Source organism: Ctenopharyngodon idella, chromosome 13, assembly GCF_019924925.1.
Source record: "Ctenopharyngodon idella isolate HZGC_01 chromosome 13, HZGC01, whole genome shotgun sequence".
In the NCBI taxonomy this organism is placed as follows: Eukaryota; Metazoa; Chordata; class Actinopteri; order Cypriniformes; family Xenocyprididae; genus Ctenopharyngodon; species Ctenopharyngodon idella.
Window position 1 is genome coordinate 367,834 of NC_067232.1, and position 27,072 is coordinate 394,905.

At 36.7% G+C, this 27,072-nt stretch overlaps 1 protein-coding gene across 2 annotated transcripts; it reads right to left on the reverse strand.

Moving 5' to 3' along the window:
* Positions 1 to 1,080: 1,080 nt before the first annotated feature.
* LOC127524961 (dual specificity testis-specific protein kinase 2-like) lies at positions 1,081 to 26,849 on the reverse strand. Of its 2 annotated transcripts, none has more exons than XM_051917058.1 (10): positions 26,097 to 26,849; positions 25,402 to 25,468; positions 14,092 to 14,285; positions 12,961 to 13,082; positions 10,466 to 10,514; positions 10,047 to 10,196; positions 4,394 to 4,567; positions 3,979 to 4,062; positions 2,384 to 2,470; positions 1,081 to 2,205 (listed from the first exon to the last, which is right to left on the reverse strand). In XM_051917058.1, exons 2-10 carry the CDS (start codon positions 25,433 to 25,435, stop codon positions 2,104 to 2,106), a joined length of 996 nt encoding a protein of 331 aa, XP_051773018.1. In that variant the 5' UTR covers positions 25,436 to 25,468; positions 26,097 to 26,849; the 3' UTR covers positions 1,081 to 2,103. The 2 variants fall into 2 exon arrangements, with proteins under 2 accessions (XP_051773018.1, XP_051773019.1); XM_051917059.1 differs by having other exon boundaries at positions 25,402 to 25,471.
* Positions 26,850 to 27,072: the final 223 nt, after the last annotated feature.

Here is a 27,072-nt window from a genome sequence, read left to right on the forward strand (position 1 = left end):
CTAGAGTCTGAAAGCTTTCAAATGATATATAGTTTGTCAAGATTACTTTAGGTTTAGACTAAGATATTATAGTTATAAATGTCCCACAGGAGGGGCAGTCATCAAAATAGCGGTTAAAAACATTTTTATCTCATAAATTAAAAACATTTTTATCTCATATCTCATAAATACATTTTTAGATCATAAATTCAGAAATGTATCCCTGTAGCAACATCATGACTTAAGGTTTTACAATCAGAGACAGCTGTTAACCGATTCATGCATTTTTATATATTACACTTGCAGCCTCACAGATTAATTTTTTATCAGTGTATTAAGTTTTGATATTATTTTTAAATGTCTTAGTATAATAAAATTTTGCTCAGCATGTGTTTCAGTGAATCACTTGAATGACAGCCTTGTACTGAGAGACACTGATTGCATTTCCCATATAATGAGGCCTGCGTCCATATATTTGCCATGTTCATTTACACCAGAGTCATTTACAACCACCATAGGAACATATTTCCCAGCAGAAATGACACCCACTTACCGTCACCCACATACATTTCCTCGCAGGGAGCCCTGTCAAGTATTCCTCTGGCTGTAAACGCTTCCGTCACAAATCATATATGCTGTTTACCACCACCAAGTGCTCTCATTTCACACCGCTGGTGGCCTCCAAATGGATTTTCCCTGATCATAAATTAACATCACACAGGCCATGTCTCTTACAGGATTGGCCCAGCGAGGATCGAACTTTCGAGCACACACACCATTGTCAGAACGGTAAATCCATGGCCTCCAAGTCACCTCAATTACAGAGAAGAGTACAGGGCAGAAATGCAGACGCCTGTATCAGAGAAACCAAGCAGGACCCCTGAACTGTACCTGAATACTAATGACAAAAATAAGCAATGCTCCATCCATTCACACAAATCAGATTTGTCCAAGAACTTCTCATATTGATTTATTGTCGTGATTTGATTTTAATAGATCTTTTTGTGGTCTAAAGGAGTTTAAAAAGGACATATTGATTTTTTTTTTTTTTTGATGGATCTCAACCAATTGTGTTTTCATAAATGTCAAAAGACTTAAAAATGAATTAATATACTTTTATTGGTGTAACTAATAAACTAGAAATATAACTGAACACATATTTGAATGTAACCAAACACCATATACACAAATATAGTCAGGAATAATACAAACAGCTCAATTAGATTCAGTAAACAAAATAGATTCTGGTGTAGAAACACTAGTTAAAGGGCTATACAAACATATCTACAAGGACAAAGTACAAGACACCACTAATATGAGAATATTCACATATTTAAAGCCCCTGTGTGACCTGAGAAAATAGTGATCCACAGCCCTTACTAAAGTACAATAACAAACAGCTCTGGTACTGTTGTTTTAAGTATGATTGTTCAGCTCTTACGCCTAAATGAACTGAATTTTTATTCAGAAATACACTATGTATTTATGTGTAAGCAATGCATCTCTATGCATGTTCTACGACCACAATGTTGAGTTTAATTTTAGAGCTCCATCAATCTGACAGATGCTAACACTGGGAAAATGAGTGACATGGAAAGTGCAACAAGGCAAAAAACAGGTGACATCAACTAAGGAATTACTTGGTACTTGTAAATGCACTGACGGGATATGCTTTTTTTTTTTCTAATCTAGCACACCTTAATTTCTCTAGTTTGGTTTGTTCCAGGTTTGTGCAACCATTGCTATATACTTATATTAAACTGTATAAAAAAGTAAGCTCATATTGTATTTTCCTGAAACCTTCAATAAAGGAATCAAGGGAATTTGGTCTTTTTTAAAAAAAGATGACAAGTTGGTCCATAAAGAATCATGTTACTTTCATCTATCTGGCAAAATTCAGCCTCTCGCAATCGTTCAGTGTCACTCTGCAGGCAGGGCGTCCAGAACTGGTTATTGAGTGAACATTCAGTTGAGTGGTTTTGTCCTCAATTACCAGACATTCCCCTGTATGTTCTACTCTTGGGAGAACAGAGTGCCAGTCATGGTCCACCGCTGCAGACTCTTATGCAGTAAAGTCCCTTAAATCCTTCAGTCCAGGGGTTTGTTAGGAGGGATTTGTGAAAATCACCCTGTGGTTAGGTTGTTGTCTGGTGGCTCTAGGGTCTCGGCGATGTCCTCCAGTTCATCCAGCAGCTCAGAGAAGGAAGGTCTTCGAAATGCATCCATCTGAGAGAAGGAAAGAAACAGGATAGGCTTTGGTGTTCCATTGAATCTATACACATCTTCAAAACAGTTAACCAGGTGATTTGGGCTGCCATATTGTGAACGCTGAAGGTGAAATCTCTCACTTGGAAGGTGTGATTGCTATTTACGGTCACTCCATATTAAACACACCACTTCATACCTGGCAACAGCTGGCCGACAGCTCCAGAACCCGCTCTGGGCAGCCGTGCACCAGCTCTCTGAACGATTCCACATTTAGCCCATAGTCCTGTGGACAGATCACACAATGATGTCAATTTTCTTGCACTCTTTCCTTCGAAAGAACATGAAAATGTTTCATACTAAAAGATGTGCCGTTGTCAGAGGAGTCTAAGACAAACTTTACAAACCCTATCTTACCAGAAAATTGTAGGACAAACTTTACCAACAAACTATATTTCACCAGAAGATTGTAAGAAAGACTTTACCAACACACTATAATTCAATAGAAGATTGCAAGACAAACTTTTTTGTCAGACAATTTTAAGACAAACTTTACCAACAAAATGCATCTCATCAGAAAGATCCAAAAACTGTATCTCACTAGAAAAAGTATGACACGCTTTACAAACAAAGTATATTTCACTAGAAGATTGCAAGACAAACTTTACAAATAAACTATATTTTACCAGAAGATTGCAGGACAAACTTTACAAACTTGTCAGAAAATTGTAAGACAAACTTTACCAACAAAATTCATCTCATCAGAAAGATCCAAAAACTGTATCTCGCTAGAAAAAGTATGACACGCTTTACAAACAAACTATATTATTTCACCAAAAGATTGCAAGAAAAACTTCACAAACTATATTTCACCAGAATATTGTAAGAAACACTTTACAAACAAACTATACACAACATTTATAATTAGTGTCAGTAAAATCCTGGTACATAATTTGTACGCTACCAGTTAAAAGTAGGAAATAATTATGATTTTTTAATTTTTTTTTCTGAAAAAAGTCTCTTATGCTCATCAAGGCTGCATTTATTTGATGAAAAATACAGTAAAAGGTTGCACTTTTGATCAAATAAATGTAGCTTTGGTGAGCATAAAAGACTTAAAAAATCTTAATTATTCCAAACTTTTGACTGGAGGTGTATATACCAAATGGTTTAGCCCCATACACATATTAATAACTACACTGAAAAAGTAGATAGACCAGAAAATCATTATCCTCGATGTGATAGAAGAACACGATGAATAATTCCATACTAAAGAATCTAAATGTCCGTGCGATGGTTCCCTTGACCTAGATCTGATCTATCTGTTCTCTCCCCTCCAGACATCATCGGTTGTCCATCAACATTAATGAAGCATAAATGACCACACTGCTGTACACCAGAGGGCAAATACTCCGTCTGACCTTCCTTTCATCCCCAGTGCAGGGAACAGAACCATATTAATTAATGCCACATATCAAGCCTCTCTTGAAGGTTATATGTAACCATCCCAGAGCTCATGCAAGTGCTAAATTATGCATTCTGTGTAAAGATTTAATGTAAATGAACAAATACATTTTGGTCCGCTAATGGGTTAAAACTTAAAAACTCGTACTGTTTTAAATGTATTTGTAAAAATTAATTTTTTTATTTCTTCCTACATGACATGCCACACAAATTTGTTTTTGATTTTATCATTGATGGCCATTTTATACAAGAAAAGTGAACTACATGTTTTGTTTTTAGCATTGCTTTCGTAATGTATGCGATAGAAGGTTGATGGGTTTGAGTGTTTACCTGCGTCCTGGGCAGCACCTCTGGGTCGGCAGGGATTCTTGCTAAGATCTCACACAACATGATCCCGAAAGAAAAGACATCAACCTATGATTAAACAGGAAAAAACGGCCAGTCAGCAGAGGCTGAGTTCAGTCTCTAATCACATCAGCACCAGCACTGCTGGCTCTCTCTTTATCCCTGACAGTGAGGAAGACACAGTTTACTGTATGTGCTACTCATTATAAATGACTTTCCAAATCGGTTCCTCTGCCCTGACCTATTAAGTTTGGCAGCAAATCAGAAGGTTACATTTTAATTAAGAAGCAACTGCAAAAGGTTATGTGGGTTAATGTGAAATCTGTCAGTAAATCAATACTAATTTAATTTTCCTACACGTCTATTTTCAAAGTCGTCATTTGTATTTGATTCTTAGTACCTTGCGATCATACGGCTCTCCTCTAAGCATTTCAGGGGCCATCCAGAAGGCCGACCCCACCAGAGACAACTTCCTGTCTGGGTCATTAGCGGGCAGCTCCCCCACCTCTCTGGCCAGCCCGAAGTCAGTGACCACGGCCTCTCTGCCACGTGAGGTCACACGGATGAGACAGTTCTGCATCAACAAAAACAACAGATTCCACATGTAATATGATGCATGAGTCACGGTTTGAGATCTTTATCTCACATCTTTCACTGCGGTATGAGGAAAGAAAGCAGAAGGAAATTAGTAAAGCATAAAACAATAAGGAAGATTTCTCTCTATCTCAGATTACCAAAACGATATCCAGAACAGAGTTGGCTGATGAGTGAAACCTGTTTAGTTTTCAAAAAAGAACCACAAAGCACAATTACAGTATTACACCACAAGATGGCAGTATTGCTCTATAGGATTGAGCACTCTTTCACTCTGCTTCTCTTTCACAAGGCCCTTAAACTAGAGTATGAAGAAAGATTCAGTCATCACCTGGCCAGCACATCTAATACTACTACTACTAATAATATATAAGATAAAATATAATAATTGAATTTAGTAATAATTAAATATATAATTATTATATTAATATTATACATTAATGAAAAATAAATGGTGAGAGTAAACGAGAGGCACCCACAAGTGACCAACCTCTTCTCTCTGACTTCACACAGTAATCTTTCAGCAGAACATCAGGTAGAGCTATACATCAGTAAGACATCAATGAGAATGTGCAATGCAGTTGCGAGCGTGGTATCATGCTCTGAGGTTTCATGTGTGTCAGTAACAGTAACAGTAGCCCTGTATTTTAAATACACCCACTGACAAAAGGCAGCTATACAACCACACTTCACCTCCAGGAAGAAACCTGAACTTGTCGTGTTATGTAAGCAAGCCAGTTATGCTTCAACTCCACGCTGATAATGGCATCTTTGCTTCAATTAATGCACTTAGATAACAGAAACGTGGAAGAAAACAACACTGAGGTGGGTGATTGCGTGGTATGGAAAGGTTGTATGTGTCTGAGTGTGCTCATGGTTAGGAATAGGTTTAAGCATAGGGTTAGGGGATAGAAAATATAAGTGTAATTAATATTATTAATAATAATAATAAAATAAAATCATGTATAATAATATAATTAGCTCAATAGTCAATGGAAATGTACCCACCATGATAAAAGCAAACATAAGTAATGCTGTGTACTGATTTAAAAAGACTCTGAATCTGTAGTAAACTATAGCAGTAATCTTTGCGCTATGGATTTAAATATCACAAATCATGTGGCTTGTTCAAGAGTGGTATTACTTCTCTAACTAATCAGATTCATGTTTTTTCCTGGAAGATGATAAAAAGCCTTATATTGTGCCAGTAAACAACCCCCTAGCTATGCCCCATCTAACAGGGAACATTCTCAGAACTTTGGCTAACATTCTTGAAAGGTTCTCTCAAAGTTATGAACAAACATTCCTTTAGTAATGTTAATAGAATGTTCTTTCAAAGTTATGTGGTCTTTGTTAGCACAAAAACAAAAACAAAAAAAAACAACAACGTTACTTATACATCGTCCATGGAATTTTCCTGAAACATTTTAGTTGGACGTTAGTTTGTTTTTATTTCATCTCAGATGTAACCCCTCCTGGTTAAACCCTCCGCTACAAGTGGGACTCGAACCCGGGTCCACTGGCATGGGAATTGGGTGCTCTAACAAGGAGGCTAAAGACCGCAGTCTCTAGCACTGAGCTCTGCAGTCACAACACTCTACAACAGCAGTATGTTACTTTTAATTATTTTAATCCTAATTCCTAGTCAAATTAGAATGATTTCTTAGTTTTATAAATCATTTATGATGGCATTTTCTATAGATATGATCAGACCTGCAGTCTACTAATGATATTAGAGCGACAGCACTAGGAACGCCCACAAGCGACTTCACATTACAGAGACTAGCGACATACAGCGAAAAAGTCGCTGGCGGTGTGAACGGGGCTTCAATCGCTAGAGCAACTCTTGAGTTCAGGGGAGTGAGGTTTACATGCACAGCTCTTACTAGCCTATGTCTGTTACACAGAGAACATTCAAACATAACATTTCCATACGGTTTGCAAAATGATCAAATTTAACATCCACTTAATGTTTTCTCTAACGTTCACATAATCAAGAAAAATGTATTTAAAACATAAAAAAAGAAGATGTTTTCAAAGTTCAGAAAACATTCAGAAATAACGTTTTCGTAACTTAGGCCCTGTTTACACTAGTGCGTTTTTGTTTTAAAATGGCGTTTTAAAATGAAAACGATCCTCGTCTACACTGGCGTTTCCACAGCGTTTCAGAAATGATCTCCGTCTACACTACATGACCGAAAACGCATGTCACATGACTGTTCATGCGCGTACACGTGTAAACAGTTGCCTCTTGCGCATGTAGGCAGCCGCAGTATTTAAAAAATGCTGAGTTTAACTGCACAATGGCTGCTAAAAATGACAACAAAGCCAGCAAAGATTGCAGTTCAGTCTCCATGTTATTGTTTACACGGTCGTCAAGGATACGCAGAGCGAATGTGGGCAGCCATGCCATCGTTTTCAAAAGTCTCCATTTTGGTCCGTTTATACTGAAACGCAACCCCGCCGTTTTCAAACTAAAACGGGGTCTGCAGCGTTTTCGAGGTTCGAAAATGCCGGCGTAGGGTAAACAACAGGCGTAACCGTAGGAAAACGTATGCGTTTTAAAACGAAAATGCACTAGTGTAAACGGGACCTTAATGGTAATGTTAGCAAAACTTTCTTAGAACATTTTTGTTAGCTGGGACCCTAGCAACCATCCAGAACACTTTAGCAACCATGTAGCAATGTGACAACAACATAAAGAACCCTTTAGTACACACATAGCAACACCCTAGAAACCAAAAACATTTTGGCAGTAAGTTACTATAATACGGACAAGCAAGGCTAAGGCTTTGTCTGTTTTTAGTGAAGTTGTGTGCGTGTGAGCAGGGTGAGATGATAAAAGCTTGCAAGTCGACAGGAGTCAGCAGGTCATTTTATATATAGTGAGCGAGAATAAAGAGGTGAAAAGCAGCCTCAGGTCTGGTGTTTTTGGAATGGTGAATGTTGGGTACAACATTAGCATAATAAAGGTCTGACCTCCTCATCTCTGTTCAAACACACAGTCCTGTGCTCGCTGCGCACTGCAGCCTGGCAACTGACACAGTTAAATCTGTCAAAACCAGGACTGCTTTTCACGGCTTAGAACTAAATAGGACTGCAGGATCCCTTCCCAAACAGCAATTTTTTTGTATTTTTGTCTAACTCACTAACAATATTAGTGATGGCGTCATATACACTATCATTCAAATGTATGGGGTCATTAAGTTTTTTTTTTTTTTTTTAAAGAAATCAATACTTTTATTCAGCAAGAATGAATTAAATTGATCATAAGTGACAAATTAAATAATGTTACAAAAGATTTCTATTTAAAATAAATGCTGTTCTTTTGAACTTTCTATTCATCATCCTGACAAAATATATCATGTTTTCCACAATAACAGTGAACACTTGAGCACCAAATCAGCAAATTTGAATGATTTCTGAAGGATCATGCGACACTGTCTGAAGAATACTGGCTGCTGAATATTCATCTTTGCAATCACAGGAATAATTTACATTTTAAAATATATTTCAAAAGGAAACTGTTCTTTTAAATTATAAAAATATTTAACAATATTTCTCTGTTTCTGTTTTTAGTTCACCCAAAAATGAAAATTCTGTCATCTCACCCTCATGTCGTTCCAAATCCGTAAGACTTTTGTTCATCTTCGGAACAAATGAAGATCTTTTTAATGAAATCTGAGAGCTTTCTGTCCCTCCATTGACAGCCTATGCAACTACCACTTTCAAGCTTCAAGTCAGCTTTCAAGTGACTCAAGTGGTTTAACCTCAGTTTTATGAAGCAACGCAAGTGCTTTGTTTGTCCAAAAATTGTTGTGTGCACGCAACAATGTCTGCTTCCCTGCAACACAATGCCGTGGTGCTCTTGTGAACGCGCGTTGGAGATTAATATTTTAATATATTATGTTTTTTTGAACAAACGAAGCACTCGTGTCACTTCATAAAACTGAGGTTAACATGGATTAACATGGATTACTTTAATGATGTACCCTTCTGGAGCTTGAAAGTGGTAGTTGCATAGGCTGTCAATGGAGGGACAGAACGCTCTCATATTTCATTAAAAAGATCTTCATTTGTGTTCCGAAGTTGAACAAAAGTCTTACGAGTTTGGAACGACATGAGGGTGAGTAATTACTGACAGAATTTTCATATTTGGGTGAACTAACCCTTTAATGTTTTGATCAAATAAATGCAGCTTTGGTGAGCATAAGAGGCTTCTTTCAAAAAACAAAAAACAAAAACAAACTTTTGCACGGCAGTGTATTTACAGAAGGAGTTTCAACATGAAGGGTTTCCTGATGTGTTTTTTCTTCACTGAACCTGTATATGGTATTCTGTAAACACATTCAAAAGAAAAACAGAAAGAACCATCACTCTTATTTTCCCTTGGGTTAATCCTGTACCTTTACAGCACACGTCTTCTTTAGGACACAATGTTCTTTACCAAAAAATGTTGAAATACCTTGGCACATGGTGTGAGAATGGTCACATGTGTTTTGGTATCTACGTTCCATCACTTTGCTATTGTGTTCATAATGGACAAATGGAAACTGTAACTGTCAAAAATCTCAGATATGACTTTACACCTTACCAAAGCCTTTCACTCAAGATACTATCAATCTCACAGAGTTTCACACATTGAAGACTATTTGTTACAAAATGCCTTTCCATTTTTTTTTTTATAGTTTCAACTGTAAATTAAAAGAATCCAAAAGCAAATAAGAGCAAAATAGACATTTTTGCATATATACCACACTTAAAATCCATTCAATTCATTGCAAAATGTAGATTTCAAACCAAGCAGCCTCTGTAAGCAAATAATCCTAGCTCTTTTCCCAGAACTAACTTCAGTTGGTTAAAAGTTTGTAAAAAGAGTGAGTTCTGAGAAAATGTCTAGCAATAGTTTGCAGATATCACTTTGATATATTCAATGCAATGCAATTAATTCTTATTTAAAATAATTTTATTTTAATAGATTTTAAGTGTGACTTAAGCATCCAGACAACTTTGGTGTCATTGTGTAAGTATGCCAATCTTCACTTTGATTTTGAGTAAGATTATATGAGATAATAGTATGGTTATCTCATAACTAATATCAGAAACTAAACTTTGCCAAAGCAATAAAAAAAGTCTGTGCCACATCCAGCTATGTTATATGGGAAAGGAGGAAATGGACACTAACTACCACTTAAACACTGGAATACATGGTTCGCTGAATCATTTTGTTCAAAACATGACTCAGGTCAAGTCAGGCAAGTTAATAAAACATTAGAGCTAAAAAACATTAGCCGATATTTCATTAGAGTGACGTTAACAGATGTCTGTAATTATCTATAAATGCAAGGCGTGTTCTTGGCACATACCCTCAAATCAAGGTTGAACGCTGCAAGGTAATATTTCATAATATATCTTTGCCATAACTGCTCAACTTTGATCCCTAAAGGCTGCCAACACACCTTAGAGTTGAGGTCTCTGTGGTAGATGTTCTTGTAGTGGAGGTAGGTCATTCCTCGGCTGATATCGCAGCCCAGTTCGATCTTCTCCCTCCAGCAGAGGCTGACGTCATCCCTGGCCAGCAGCTCCTCCAGACAGCCTCCGCTAACATACTAGGTGGAGGAGGGAAGGACATGAGATTATAAAACGCTTCCAGTCCTGATGGGATTTATACAGTGAAAACACAACTCACTTTTACAGCATGTCAAGTCAGGAAAACTTTTGCTTTGTAGAAAATGATATACTCTTGACACATTAGAAGAACATGATGGTGAGTCACTGGTTTGTGTCATGAGATTTACTGGGCCCGTTGAGAAAGCAAAGATTGCTTGTACTGGAAACAGTGAATTGTGAATACTAAATCCTAAAAGTTGCCACCCACCTCGAGAATTGGGTACAGCTTATTCTCCTTGACACAGATCCCCATGTACCTACAACAAGAAAATCAGAGTAATTTACTTTATCCATCCGGAAATTAGGAATTATGCAAAGTTTAGAACATTTATTGGCAATGCGAAATCATCTAATCATCACCTGCAATCTGTGTAAACCCTTTTAAATTGACTTGAAACTCGTAATTGAAATAAAACTTAATTTCAAGCATTTTAGAAGTGCAAATTAAACTAGATTTTACATTTTCAACCAAATGTGAGTGCCTAAAGTTCACTGCCTTAATGCTAGGGTGTTGCAGGTGTTTACCATGGCATTGCTATGCAGATACTAGGTGCTAGTAGTTTTTAGTTGTGTTAGTAGTGTTCTGGGTGGTTGCTAGGGTAGTCAAAATGCCACCCCAACTTTCTATGGCTGCGTTCAGACTGTCAGTCCAAATCCAATTTTTGTGCATATCCAACTGAAATTTGATCAGATTTAGCAAGTGTGAATGTCAAAAAAAATCACATGAAATGCGATTTTTACAAATCCGTTTCGAGCTACATTCATATGTGGTTTAAAATCCTATTCAAATCGCATTTCTTGAAATCCGTTTCAGTCTGACAGCTTATCGGATTTTGCGTGGTTTATGTGACTTTCTCATGCCATGTAATACATAAATGTCAGACATTGTTATAGGAAACAAGCTGAGAAACAAGGTTGTGTTGTTGCAAACTGCCAGGCCAACAAAAAATGACAATAAAACGGAGATATGTTTTGAAACCGGCGTATGTATTTCATTTCAGCTGCTGCCTCATAAGACACGGTAGTCCAGAGCGGCGGCTACACATTGTCATGTTGTAAATAAGACAACATCTGTATTGCAAACCCCTCCATTTTTGCGGTTGTTGTTGTTGTTTTTTTGGCGTATACCTACCAATGCAACATCATTGACAAAGAAACCAATGCAAATATTTTGGAAAAGAAAGAGTGGCATGGACACACAAATCAGATCTGAACAGTTGCGATACACAATGTGGACAGTCAATTTCAGATCAGATTCCAATCAGATACACCAATAATTGGATTTGGACTGACAGTGTGAACGTAGCCTATGATACTATGGCCTGAATATAAAAGGTTAGCCTAAATGTTTACTCTTTCCCTAAGTATGAGCAAATAGAGATAATAATCGATCATTATTTTCATGTTACGAATGATGACTAATAAATGTCTGATGGCAAGTCAATTGTTTCAAATTCTACAAAAGAATTTATGTATCACAACATTGTACAGTATGAAAAATTGATATTCATATGAAAATTTTTCTAAAGATTACATTTAACAGTGTCATTAAAATTTGAAGACTAAAGGCCGGTTCACACCAAGAACGATAACTAAAAAGATGACGATAAAGACAGTTCTAAAAATCATTTTAAATAAATATAAAAGAATAGAATAGAGTCCACATCACAACTATAGCGATATAGAGGAACGATATAGTTGGGATCACTTTCAGAACAATTTTTTTCCAGCTGTTGGATGATAAAACACAGACAGCCAATCAGAATCCATTCTAATTCAAGGGCTCGCGCATTTAAAATGGCAGACGACATTGTGGAGAACATAATCGTCGAGGTCCAATAGTATCCAAGCCCCCTTTTCAAGGATACTTGAAAGAAAATGGATAAATGGAAAACAATCGGTCATACCCTCAGAATAAATGGTGAGAAGTATTAACAATGAGATCATTATACCAGGCTAGCAAACAGTGTAACATAAAATTACTTCAGGCATCCAGGGCTAGTTTTGACAACATTGCCTTGCTTCCGTTGAAGTTGTTTTTATTCCACTATATTGACTTTGTCAGCTAAATTCACTGTTGGATTAGATCGATTACACTAGCTATTCACTCGAAACACAGCATGCTGAGGACATCTGCTGGTTAAAGCTGTGTAAATGCAATAAGAACAGCAAAAACATGTTCAATGACGTACACACTCGTTATTGTTTGTTGGTGTGGAGGCAAATATAGTTATCATTATAGTTATCGTTCTTGGTGTGAACGGGCCTTAAGATTTGAAGATCTAACTCATATTAGAATTTAACATGCACAAATTAAATATCCAATAATGGCCGATACCAATGAACTAAAAATCTCTAATACTGGCCGAAAATTGATAAGGTGTAGATATGTATCCTTACAAGCAGTACTAATAATTATGCTTGTTTTAGCAAACATTACTAAAGCTTAGTAACTAAAACAAGGGCTGTGTGTAGGCATTACAGTCACCCAGGCTGATGCTTTTAATATCAGAATATCTGTAGTCAATCACTAGTTACTTTTGTTCAAGGTCAGGAAATTTTAATCCAGTCAGGTTTTGTTATTCAGTATTAGGCAAATAGAGTCAGAGTTGTTTTCTTCTCATGTTCTGAGTGGGCGCTATGAGCATCAGGCCGGCGTGGGATTGATGGAAGTGATTAATCGCGTGCGCAGAGGCGGCTCACCTCACAATGTTCGGGTGGGAGAGTTTCTGAAGTAGACTGATCTCCCTCACAATGCTGTTCTGATCCACGTCATTCTTATAGATCTTCACCACCATCACCTTTTTTGTAGTGCTGTGCATCACCTGAGTGGTAGAGAACAACATCACATTGACTAGAGTGGGAGTTTCAACAGGAGGGATTTCCTTCACTGAGATTCTCTAAACACGTTCACAACAAAAAGAAGCATCTCTCTCATTTTCCCCTGAGGTAATCCTATTCCTTTACAGCACACGTCTCCTTTAGTACACAATGTTCTTTACATAAAATGGTCACAGTGGAGGCATGTGGCACAGTTTTTCATGTTCCGTGTGCACTGATATTAAACACGTCATCTACGTTCCATCACTCTGCTATTGTAAAGCTCTGTTGTGAGCCGAGTCCTCACCAAAGTCAATCACTCAAGATAATGTCAAGCACTAAGAGTTTCACACATTGGCATTTTTGTGAGGTCTACTTGTAACAAAATGCCCTTTAGATTCTTTCAACTTGAGTTATGAAGGTAAAGTAACGCAGCAGGGAGGATATTTTGCAAGATGAGGCATGGCATATAAACAAAATGTGGTTCCTCAAATATTTTTTAAAAACATATAGTTATTTTCTTGTTTGTGAAGGTTTTCAAGACCATTTAAGCTTGACTGGGTGGTGACGGTACATGACGTTAAACATGTATTTCTTTGTTGGGTTAAAAACCGTCTGCAGGATGTAGCTTGTTTTTGGAAGACTACAGACACGCCATGTCTGTACAGTTCTGTTGTAAGGACTAACAGGGCCGTGACTTCCAGACAAAATGATTTGAGGATTATTTAACATTTTGGCAACAGAATTTGGTATGGAACAAAACCTTTGCTCTTTGAAGGCAGCAAGTGGTGGAACGAAAACATTGAAGGTCTTGAGTGCCTAAGATCTCGATGTGCCTCATTTTCACAGGTTTGATTAAAAGGGCAGATTATCTAAACAGATTCTGTGCTGTTCAATATCAGTGATACAGCAGCTGCGTCCATTATTACATGCTGCCTTTAGTACATTTTTTGTACTAAAACTTTCCATCTCCAATTTGTTTTTGCTCCTCCATTATTGAGAGGAAACCCTTACCTTGTAGACCTTCGAGAAGAAGCCGGTTCCGATAAGCTCTGCGCTGAAGTCATCCCAGAATTCCAGCTTGCGGACGGTGGTGCGGAGTGGCTGCCAGCAGTCGGCCTGGCAGTAGGTGTCTGTGGACTCGCTGAGCAGCGTGGGACTGACCGGTTCCGGAGTCTCATCTACCTCACACATCTTAGATATCTCATCTGCAACAGAAAAAGCAGAAGCAAGAGAGATAAAGCTTAGTTTTAAACTGCAGAAGTGGATCTAGAGCAATCAAAGCAACCAAGATTTATTTGTAGGACATGAAATAATCTGCTTTGTAATACAAAATAAATACATAAAATACACCAACAATTCATCATATACAGCCTTAAACATATGACGTAAGACCAGTTTTGTAGTAAAGCCAGCATTGTTTGGGATGAATCCTAATGCACAACTCTGCATCTTTACAGAGGATAATCCAAAAAAAAGATGAAAAATGACTGCCATTTCTTTTCTCCAGCTGTAACCTCAAATAACAAAATGGTTCTATATAAAATATGTGCATATTTGCAAATCCTTTACAAATATCTTTATCATACTACATACTTAACAAAACCTGCAGGTTCATAAGACAGATTCACAACAAAAACTTTTTACTGTTTAACCATGTATTTGCATTGCGTAATATATTTATATCGCTGTTGCAGTGTTTATGACTATAGAAAATATAAATTTAAATTCATAATTTTTTGATATAGGTCAACCATTACTTTGACAAATTTTTCCATTAATTTTTCAGTACTTCATTTCAGTACTTTACTTCCAGTACTTTATTTTTTCAGTACTCAGTTCTTACAGTATTTTTAATAACATTTCCATAAAAGTGCATAAAAAGTTCCATAAAAGATAGCAGGTTGATACAGTTCAATGAGTTTGTGATGACAAAATCTTTAAAACATACTCAGTTTTGTTTGAGAAACAAGTAAAGGAGATACCCTTGAGCACACCTGCATATTCTCCTTTGTTGTCGGAGTTATATCCAATTTCAAATTTACCCATCTTGAAAAGAACCTCTGGATCTTGGCCAGATGTCTTCCTATCTAAGTTGGTAGCTTTTGGCCTAAATAAGCTACAAAGTCCACCAGTAGTTAAAGTTCTAGCTATGCAAGCTATCCTTGAATTGGGGTTGTGTCCGAAATCACATACTCTCTGAGTAGCTACTTATTTTGAATAAGTAATTACTTCACGAAAAGTAATTACTTTTTTTCACCTACTATATAGGTGAAAAATACTTTTTTACACCTACTATATAGTAGGAAAGTATGTGATTTCGGATACAGTCCGTGACTTTAAAGATGGCTTGGCTTTATTTAGGCCAAGAAGATATGACATAACCATTTCCTAAGAGATTCTTAATGATTTCACAGGATGAACTCACAACATGAGGTCAAAATGTAGACTTTGGTCTAAATAAAACAGGGCCAGCCAAAGTTATATTCATTTATGTCTCTCCTGATGCTTGGTGTAGATAATGCCATGTACTATGCAAGCCTTTATGTGCTACACTAGCACAAACTTGTGTCTGACAATGAGATCTATACAGACCACGGCTTGCAAATAAAAACTGTACATGTGCAACTGTGCATAGTGTAGATAAGTCTGGACATTTTATTGAGTTGCGTACTAGCGTGTCAGCTGGAGATGACATCATTGCTCGACTGAAACCACGTCATCTTTGGTGCCCAGAGCACCGGGTGTCCTAACTGCCCAATAACATGATTACTGGCTTTCACACGCAACATCCTAAAGGGTTTCTCAGTGATGATCGTGCCACAACCTCTATCCATCAGCTGCCACCAACACACCAGCCTATGACCCCAGGCTACTGACATCAACACACCCCCTCGCACTGTACTAGATATGTGTTTGCTTAGATATTCAAAGCTCTGTATCGGTTGCAATAATCCCAAAGGTGATGACGCATTGCTGCTGCACTGGAAAGATCTGGAAAGTAAAATCCATATAATATCAGTGTTACCTCAGCATAAACAGCAATTAGATAACTAACTGGCCGCACATATGGAGAAAAGACTATAATCATTAGAGAAGGGATTTGCAGTGAGAAAGAGACAAAATAACTGTATGGGTTAGATCACTGCTCTGATGTTTGTCTACAAGATACACAATTTATTCCATCAACATGTTTTTGTCAAGTTTTTTTTTTTTTTAAACTGTAGCTGCCTATTAAAATTGTTTTGACCTTGTTTTTGTGCTTGTTACTGCTTGTTGTTGTTTTACAAATTACAATGCACTAACCAACAAAATATCAGGATTACTTTGTTTTTTTTTTGGACAATGGAAATACCAAGGGATTCTTTTTGAGTAACATGGATATGAATATTGTATATGAATAAGGTAATTATTCAATACAATAGTGTTTTAGAAAAATATAAATTGTGGCTGCATTCTAATGTATTTACAAAAATAAATCACTTTAACCTCTTATATGTAATTTGTAATATTATGTAATATTTAAAATATTAGAAAAAGAAGAAGATGCTCAAAAATAAGATAGTTTTTATATATTTAACATTTTTGGTCACTATATACATCCCTCATCAGTGTTGGGGAAAGTTACTTTTAAAAGTAATGCATTACAATATTGCGTTACTCCCTAAAAAGTAACTAATTACATTACTTTTTATGAAAAGTAATGCGTTACAGGCTGGGCTTGCTTGTTTGTTTTTAAATAACAACAAAAAAAAGTTCTGTTTTGGACAAATGTTAAAGGGTTAGTTCACCAAAAATTGAAAATAATGTCATTTATTACTCACCCTCATGCCGTTCCACACCCGTATGACCTTCGTTAATCTTCAGAACGCAAATTAAGATATTTTTGTTGAAATCCGATGGCTCAGTAAGGCCTGCATAGCCAGCAATGACATTTCCTCTTTCAAGATCCATAAAGGTACTAAAAACATATTTAAATCAGTTCATGTGCGTACAGTGGTTCAATATTAATATTATAAAGCGACGAGAATATTTTTAGTGCGCCAAAAAAACAAAATAACGACTTATATAGTGATGGCCGATTTCAAAACACTGCTTCATGAAGCTTCGGACCGTATGAATCTTTTGTGTCGAATCAGCGGTTCGGAGTGCCAAAGTCACGTGATTTCAGCAGTTTGGCGGTTTGACACGCGATCTGAATAATGATTCGACACAAAAGATTCATAACGCTCCGAAGCTTCATGAAGCAGTGTTTTGAAATCGGCCATCTATTTTGAGACTTCAGCAGGCATCAAATTTGAAATTAGCTCATTTTGTGCATAAAATTGTAAAATTGTAAAACATCTGTTACGTTATCTATGTTCTATTGTGAATAAAATATTGGCTCATGTGATTTAAAGTCTTTTAGTTTTCATTTTATTCAAATTTAAAAAATGTCCCAACATTTCCGGAATTCGGGCTGTACAATAACCATCATGTTCACACAGCGCACACAACACCTCTGCACTTTATTTCTCTCAACATGGGGACAGGAGAGCTGTCAGTCAATAAATGTGAAAAAGTAACTTGCGTTACTTATTTTAAAAAGTAACTTAGATATTTTGTTGTAAATTGAAAAAGTAATGTGTTACTTTACTAGTTATTTAAAAAAAGTAATCTGATTACATAACTCAAGTTACTTGTAATGCATTACCCCTAACACTTTCCCTCACATATTTGGTCACTACATATTTTCCATACCTTCATTTAAGTCATTTAATAGTTTTGATAACTTTACTATTATTCTAAATGTGCAAAATAGTAACAATAAAGAATGAGCCACAACTTTCTAATATTGTTAAACAAAATACCATGTTATTTCCATCTGATACCATTACTGTATCACAGTACCACCACAATACTGCATGTAAGGATGATTTGTGGAAAAACATGGCATATGTTGAGCACACATATGCTAACAAAAGGTGTTGATTGAAACGTTTCTTTTTCACGCTTGGATAATATTAAATGCTGCCGCATTGCATTCGTGTTTGGCTGCATGTGTGAACAAACAAAAGCATTTTTCCAAAAACTTTCTTGAATACTTTATGATGGCATATGTACATAAGATGTAATAAGATCCATCGGGGTCTAAATCTTGAATTTCTGTTATCATCTAAAGGGATCGTTTCCAGAATTATCTAAAGTAAACAGCACTCAAAGAGAGATACAACGAGAGACAAGATAAGAAACTCACTAATCCTGTACGATAAGAGAGAGAGAAAGAGTGATTACTGCCAATGCATAACTGGCTGATATTTGATATCTCGTACTATCACGCACAAACCCATGCACATGCACGCACACAGATGCACTGACTCTTAACGCCATCCTCAAATGTCATTGTCGTTACGCGTGACACTTGAAACCTGCTTCGCCAGACGTACCAAGCCTCTCTCACATGCACATGACAATGGTGGACAAAGGATCGACTGACGTGGTCTTTGAGGGGGTTCAGCAACCCCGGGTGTCTCTTTCAGTGTATGTGGCTATGATAATGTAAATGAGACATGGAAAGAACAAACAGTTCAAACAAGTGTAGAATGGATTCAGATGTGGTGTGACGCAAAGCACTTGCTTGATCTGTACCTTGGAAAGAGAGGAAGAAATTAGACAGTCTTAACACAAGGCTCCTACTGAAATGGTGATCAGCACAGCTTCATCCACTTAGGGTCTGACTCTGAAGAAAAGTAAAGCAAACGTTGTGGAGATTGTAAAAATGTGGTTTAGGGTGATTTATTCTACAGTGCCGGTGCCGTTCTAATAACTAGTGGCAACTTATTCCATAGATTAAGCAAACGCACGATCACCCCTGTGTTTAGATCTAGTTCTTGGCACTGTTAAAAGTGCAAGATCAGTGGATCTAAGTGATCTAGGAGGAACATGACTTACGAGGAGGTCTGCGAGATAAGAAGGAGCAAGGTTATTGATGGACTTGAAAACGATAACCAGGATTTTGAACTCAATTTTGTATTTTACAGGTAGCCAATTCAACGAGACAAGTATAGGAGTAATATGTTCATATTTTCATGTCTGTGTCAGGAGTCTAGAAGCAGAATTCTGTACTAGTTGCAACCGAGCCAGAGTTGACTTATTAATACCATAGTAGAGTGAGTTACAGTAGTCTAGGCGGGAAGATATCAACGCATGGATGATTTTCTGAGTATCTGAAAAATTTAAAAAATGGCTTAACTTTCACAATTTGACATAAATAAAAAAAAGCAAGACCGAACCACAGAGTTTATTTGTTTATCCATTTTAAGCTCATTGTCGATTCAGATGCCCAAGTTTTTGACACACAATCTCATATTTGGTTCAAATTGTTTATGTTTCGTTTTAAGGATTGCTGATACTGACCCAAATAAGATGATTTCCTTCTTGGATTCGTTGAGATGAAGAAAAATATAAGGACATCCACTTTGTAAGATCTTGAAAACAGGCTGTCAAAGTGTCAAGAGACTTTGCATTTCCTTTTTTGATCGGCATGTAAATTTGTGTGTCGTCAGCATAGCAATGAAATGATATCCCATGTTTCTCAAAAATATCACATAATGGGAGCATATATAAAGAGAATAAGATTAGAGCTAGAATGGAACCCTGCAGAACTCTGCAAGCAAGGTGTGCAGTAGAAGAAGTGAAATTAGCAATATTAACTGAAAAAGATTGGTTAGTCAAATAGGATATAATTTAGAACATTTCCCTGCAGTAAAGTGTTCTAGGCGGGAACTAAGGATAGAGTGATTAACAGTATCAAACGCTGCTGTTAGATCGAGAAGTACGAGAATCACGGAATCACCAGAATCGACCGATTATGATCTATAATGTTCTAAATATGAATATTTTTCTTACAAAATCGCATCACTTCACTTCAGAAGGCCTTTATTAACCCTCTGGAGTCGTATGGATCACTTTTGTGATGGATGGATGTGCTTTTTTGGGCTTCAAAATCATGGTTACTATTCATTCCCATTATAAAGCTTGGAAGAGCCAGGACATTATTTAATATAAGTCCGATTGTGTTTGACTTGAGGGTGAGTAAATTATGGGATAATTTTCATTTTTGGGTGAACTAACCCTTTAATTTAAGCCCTGTCCGTGAAACCAGGCCTTATATTCAGAAACAGACTATCTGCAAAATCAGATAGTCTTTAGCATTTAGTGTCCACCAAAACATTTTCAACTTTTTACTCTCAGCGACAAGAAAAACAACAACAAAAGCACTCAGCGTGAAATAAACACTCAGTGCCTCATCACGCTGCTGGCATTTGGCGCTCCCTTTGAAAACAACTGAAAAAATATGCTACCATATGGAAATACTTTGGTGGGCACACAACCTATATGTCATTCAGGTAGCTTTCACTGTGATAAAACTCTTCAAAGTCCACAGAGGAAAAAGAAACTAAAAAACATGGGCTTGTGCTGTTAAACAACTGAAGGGTTAAAACAGGCCTTATCCACAGTAAATAATTCAGTGTAAGGCGAGAACTCTCATGTGAGTCTCTTTGGATGCTCTCCTTTAGAGATCTATTGAGTTTCCTTCTGTCTGTGTGGCAACTGAAGCTCCCTGGGTCACATCCCCTCTGCTTTCTATGACGTGAGCTCCGGAGCGTGTGAATGAGACAGAAAGAGTGAGAAAAAAAAAAACCCGAAAGAGGTGATGAAGAATTACAGTTTGGCTACATTCATCCCAAAGCTCCATATTATGTTAGAATATTCAGTGCAATGTCGTCTCACAGATGGTTACTGAAAACACAAGCTGTGAAAATCTGTCATTTCACATCGGTAACCATCTCTAAGTGCTTTGATTTGGCCGATAATAACCCTGAAGTCAAGCGTGGGTTAAGCAGGTCTCAGTCATCATAGGTAATGCAGATGGCGCATGCATAATTTACACATACAGGACGGGTGTGATGAGTATTCAAATACATTCCGGACAGAGACACTCCTATAAATGTGGGTCAAATATCAGTACAGCTAATGAACATTAAACCAGACTGCAAAGTAGTCATATTTAGGTCACACTTCAGATTAGGGTCCACTTCTCACTATTATTGACTTTTGCCTCAATAAACTCCTTATTACTGCTTATTAATAGTTAATAAGGTAGTTGTTAAAGGGATAGTTCACCCAAAAATGAAAATTTGATGTTTATCTGCTTACCCCCAGGGCATCCAAGATGTAGGTGACTTTGTTTCTTCAGTAGAACACAAATGATGATTTTTAACTCCAACCGTTGTGGTCTGTCAGTCGTATAATGGTTGTCAATGGGAACTCCATCTATAAGAGTCAAAAAACAAGCACAGACAAATCCAAATTAAACCCTGCGGCTCGTGACGACACATTGATGTCCTAAGACACGAAACGATCGGTTTTTTCACCTCTAAAACACCACTACGTCCGGTTGGTGAGGTCTGAACGCGCTCTGACAACGGAAGTGATGTCTCGCACTCATTGAAGTATAAGTGCGAGACATCACTTCCGTCATCAGAACGCACGTTCAGACCTCACCAACCGGACTTAGTGGTGTTTTAGAGGTGAAAAATGATATAAATACTGTTCGGTTTCTCGTACAAACTGATCGTTTCATGTCTTAGGACATCAATGTGTCGTCACGAGCCGCAGGGTTTAATTTGGATTTATCTGTGCATGTTTTTTTGACTCTTATAGATTTTGTTACCATTGACAAGCATTATACGACTGACAGACCGCAACAGTTGGAGTTGAAAATCATCATTTGTGTTCTACTGAAGAAACAAAGTCACCCACATCTTGGATGCCCTGGGGGTAAGCAGATAAACATCAAATTTTCATTTTTGGGTGAACTATCCCTTTAAGTTTATGTATTGGGTAGGATTAAGGGATGTAGAATATGGTCAGGCAGAATACAGCATTAATATGTGCTGTATAAGTACTAATAAACAGCCAATATCCTAGTAATATGCATGCTAATAAGCAACTAGTTAATGAGAATTGGACCCTAAACTAAAGTGTTATCCATATTTATACCAATCAAAATTATCCGGTTTGATTCAGTTTGTTCCATAACAAAAATGATAGGCTTTTTTATTTTTCTAGACTGTTTAAAGGGGTCCAGTCATACATTTTAATGCTAATAAAGTTTATTGCACTAAAAACAGTAGTAATTTTGTTTACCGTGACCATTTTCCAGCCTCTCTGATGATTAGAATTAAACATGCTTTCTTTTCTGCTGCAGTGCCTTTACGTAGATACTCTATATGTAAATTAGCACTTTGCATGTGAAATGATTATTAAAATGAATTATATAGTTGACACTGCCCCATGCATTTACATAACAAACTCTTTGCAAGGCCTGCATTACATTCTGACAGGTTCATACAACTATCCACACTGAAATGTGATGCAACAGTTACAGTTGGACGTGATAAGGAAGATTGTTGAAAATAAATTTTCTTTCCAGACATTATGCAGAGCTGTATGTGGAGTCTCACAGCAAGAAACAGAAAAACATTTGGCAGAGTATCTTACTTAATGTTAGTTATATACAAACTGTACTGTAGTCATAGTTACTTCTTCTTTTGGTGTTTAGGATTAATTGTTTCTATCCCACTTTGTCCTTAATACTTCACTATGACTGTGTGAGTCAAACTGAATACAGAAAAAGTATTGTTGGAGTGGCTTGGAAATGTTAGAAAACAGTACAACCAGAGTGAAATGATTCTGTAGAAAACATTAATGAAATAATTTGTACATCTCTCGAATGTTGTCAAGTGTAAGTATCAATTAATGTCAAAACTACACGGGGTCCAACAACTGATTGTTTTACAACAAACAGACGTCTAATCACAGGTTATCGGTTTCATTAAAAAGAAACAGAGTAAAGGAGTCACCCTGCAGGACACGGATAGCTGAGCTCAGGCAAACACTGGAAAAAGCTGGTACAGTGAAGTCAGGGAGGTCAGGCATTTGAGTAAAGTGATAAAAAGCTATGTACATTATACCCTTCATAAGTTTGGGCTCAGTAAGAACGAAATTAAAAAAATACATCAGGATGCATTAATTTGATTAAAAGTTTCAGTAAAAACTTTTACATTATTACAAAAAAAAAAAAAACATTTTAAATAAATGCAGTTCTTTGAAATTCAGACTGCATGTTGGGTTTCCATGTTTTATGTGGACATTCCATAGACATAATGAAATTTATACTGTAAAAACTGTATATTTCTGTCCCCAACCCTCAAACTAACCCATCACAGAAAACTTTCTGCATTTTTACATTTTCAAAAACATCACTTATTATGATTTGTAAGCAGTTTTCCTCATGGGGACCAAAAAATGTCCCCAAAAGGACAAGGATTTCAGATATTGCCATCTTTGTTGGGGACCTTTTGTCCCCATTACGTAGGGTTTACCCGAACCATACACACACACACACACACACACACACAGGGTGCGGTTCATACCAAGACACCATTCTGTGAAATTCCACACTTTGTGAGGATTCTGTAGCACCTGACATGAGACAAAAAGCATATATCTGCTAGTCTTACCAGACTAGAAATCAACATCAAGAGGACAGAGACACACCAAATAAAGCCTTAGAGAACTACATAATCCAAATTCAGAAAGGTCAAATCCCAGAAATGCAACATCCACAAGTGTGGCCTAAAGAACTGATATGATTGGAAAATCTTAGGCTGTCCAGCAAAGTCACCGACACCTATGAAAACGAGACTCTTTTCCGTTGTACAAGGGTTTTAAGACACTTGATCTCCATTTGCACGTGTACGGACGGATCTACCAGCTAACACGACGCAGCTCCAAACGACTCTTTAAAACTTACCGGCTCCATCTGGTAATATACAAAACGTGAGAGAAAAGGTCATCTGATTTTCCACAGAGGGAATTTATTCTGATTACATCAAGAAAAAGGGAGATTAGCTACAGCCTGAGATCATTAGCAGGTTGCGTGCTGCTGATTTGCCCAACTACAGCAGTCATAATGAATCAAAGCCCTTGTTCTCTTTGTTTAGCCCACATAGATGATCTTTAACCTTCTATTGAGACCTTCCACTACAACTGGGACAGTCAACAGTGATTCCAACAACTTTCAAGTTGAACTAACTGATGGACATGCTGTCCAAATCATTCATGACTGGGTATATTCCCTCTTGGATAACATCACAGAACTGTCAGAAAGGTCACTGACCTCAGGTCTGAGATGTATCTAGTTTGGCAAAACCCATAAGCAACAATATGAAATTTATACAAACTGACTGCAGTATAGTTAGACATTTTGTGACCCTGAAGACTGGAGTAATAGCTGTTGAAAATTTAGCTTTGCCATCACAGTAAGAAATTAAAGAAATTTAAAATGTAATAATATTCACAGTATAAGAGACTTCTGTTCGACAGCTTCTGTGGCATGTGAGCAAAGAAACTAATTTCAGTTTGTCTCTCAGTTTGTAAAAAAGAAACAAAAAATGCATTGACAAATGCACTCTCAATAGAAGTCTATGGGGAAATCATTCATCGTTTTGCTTCCTCTAAAGCAACTGATAGCAGAGCAAATAAAAAAAAAGTCTTTTTTTTTCAACAGATTTTAGTGTAAACCTCATAAAAGTTGTTTCCTACATCCTGCACATGATGCTTAGACTGCAAATGACACTGATCTTGAAATGTCTGTGTTTTTATCCTTCTGCAATGTTTCTGTTTGTGCTAAATTGACAGTGCTGGTAGATACCCTGCAGTCTGTTACCTCGGTAGATATAAATATCTGATTTACCACCTACTTTACATTTCCATTCGTACTCTCTAACCTCTCAACAAACCTACGTAATGTGTAAAACAATGTCACAAAATATACTATAAATCCTCTTGATAGATATAAGCAAAAAATTAGAGAGAAAGAATATTTTTAAAGTCACGCACACATGGTTTGAACACCCAGTGACATAAAACACAACATCTATCAAAACCTGACAGTATATTTGTATTTATTAGCATTTGTAATTGAATATTTGCCAACTGCAGTAAACGTCAGATGTCATTCAGTAACAGCTGGGCAGACCGGTAGACTAACCCATCATTTTCCGCTGCAATACAATCCAAACTTCTGACCTAACTTGCAACTAATTTTAACCCAGGCTATTAGAAGGTTCATATCCATCTCAGTCCATACAAAATATCGGAGACATGGACTTATAGCCTGCACATGAATGTAGCCAAATAAATTCTGCATGGTCATTTCTTACAAAAAGAGAAGGAAAGTATTTTTACAAGTAAAACTATAAATAGGCTACTTACTCCATCGGTTCAATAAGCTGTTCATATGCATCATGAGGAGATGTTGATGGTCAGCTTCCTGTGACTTCTTCTAAGAGAGACCACACAAGTGTGAAATATTTGCGGAGCAAATGATACCAAAATATGCATTGAAGTGAAGAGATGAAGTGGTGATTGACCAAGGTTTATTTTCTTCTCTCCACACTTCTTTTTTGTAAAGCTAGATCTTGTCTATACTTCTAAAGCTAAAGAAACAGTGTTAGATAAGTGTTCTTAACTAAACTTGCTAGATAACAGATTATTTACTTATACATTTGGAGTTTGGACACTGATTTGTTCAGACCATCTTTTGAGTTAAAAGTTTTAAATTGAAACAGAAACAGAAAACCCTAAAATGAAAATATATGTATATGTGTGTGTGTGTGTGTGTGTGTATTTATGTATGTATGCATGTGTATATATATATATATATATATATGTATGTGTGTGTGTGTGTATATATATATATATATATATATATATATATATATATATATATATTATTCAATTAATTACCATGCGTGAGATATTTAATATTAAAATAAGCCTACATAATAAATAAAAAATATCTAAATAGTTCCATAGTTCCTAATATTCAGTATCTAAACATTAACCAAAACGGTAGCATCTCAATAGCATCTCTAATTTGATTACAAGAAAGGAAAATATATACTTACAAAACCACCTGCCTCTCAAAATTCTTTCTGGCACCTTCCAGCGAAAATGTTCCTTAGATGTTAATGACAGATTAAATCGTGAATCCACACTGTTATGAAGGCTTCCTTCTCGGACAGATGCGCAATTCAGTGCGCATTCCCGCTGATCCGCGCGCTACTGCGTTCCGCCGTTCACAACCACAGAACGCGCGCACAGCTCAAGTCAATACACGTTTGATCAGTTGCCATAGGAACCTGCGAGACGAAGCCTTCATGCTGATCATAGGCTCCACTTATCTGCGCATACAGTTCTCAGACTGCAAATTTGTGGCGCTTCCCACACGCAATAGATTTTCTTTAGTTATCTCGCAGAGTATCTTTCATATTTTGGTGTCGAATGTGTGAATATGGCAATTACGTTCTACAATTTCGTGTTTAATATCCTCAGAGGTGTCACGAAATACCAAATTACCTATATAAATGCGTGTCTTAATCCCAGTCGGATTTATTTTTAAGTCTATGAAAATATCTTTCAATCTTATGAAAAAAAAAAAAAAAAACTTTAAATATTCTAAGTCTACTGATATTTTTTGTTTGCAGAATGAACAATCTGTCACCTGACCACTGTCCTCTGACGCCCTCTAGTGAAGTATACATGGAATTTAAAGGAATATTTCTTTCCTGAAAGGAACAGTAAACTCGAGGGAAAGAAAAAGAAAATTAAGAAAAATAAAAATTCAAAATTCTGTCATTTACTCACCCTCATGCTTTCCCAAACCTAAATGGCATTCTACCTACTGTGGAAAAAACCCCGAAAGGACAGAAAAATCATAATTTGTGTGAACTATTCCTTTAAATCTACATTATTACTATACTATGTAGGCCTATTGTTTGAAAACTGCCTGATTCTTTTTTTGAAAAAAAAAAAGAAAAAAAAGAGAGAGCAAATATTATTAAAAATATGTTTCAAAAAAGAATAAGAAGAAAAAGGCAAAAC

Coding starts and splice junctions, on each gene's coding strand:
- LOC127524961 (XM_051917058.1), bottom strand. CDS start 25,435: ATGATGCATATGAACAGCTTATTGAACCGATGGA. Junction 13,083..14,091: donor TCTTCTCGAAGGTCTACAAG/GTAAGGGTTTCC, acceptor TCTACCACTCAG/GTGATGCACAGCACTACAAA. Junction 4,063..4,393: donor GAGAGCCGTATGATCGCAAG/GTACTAAGAATC, acceptor GTTTAATCATAG/GTTGATGTCTTTTCTTTCGG.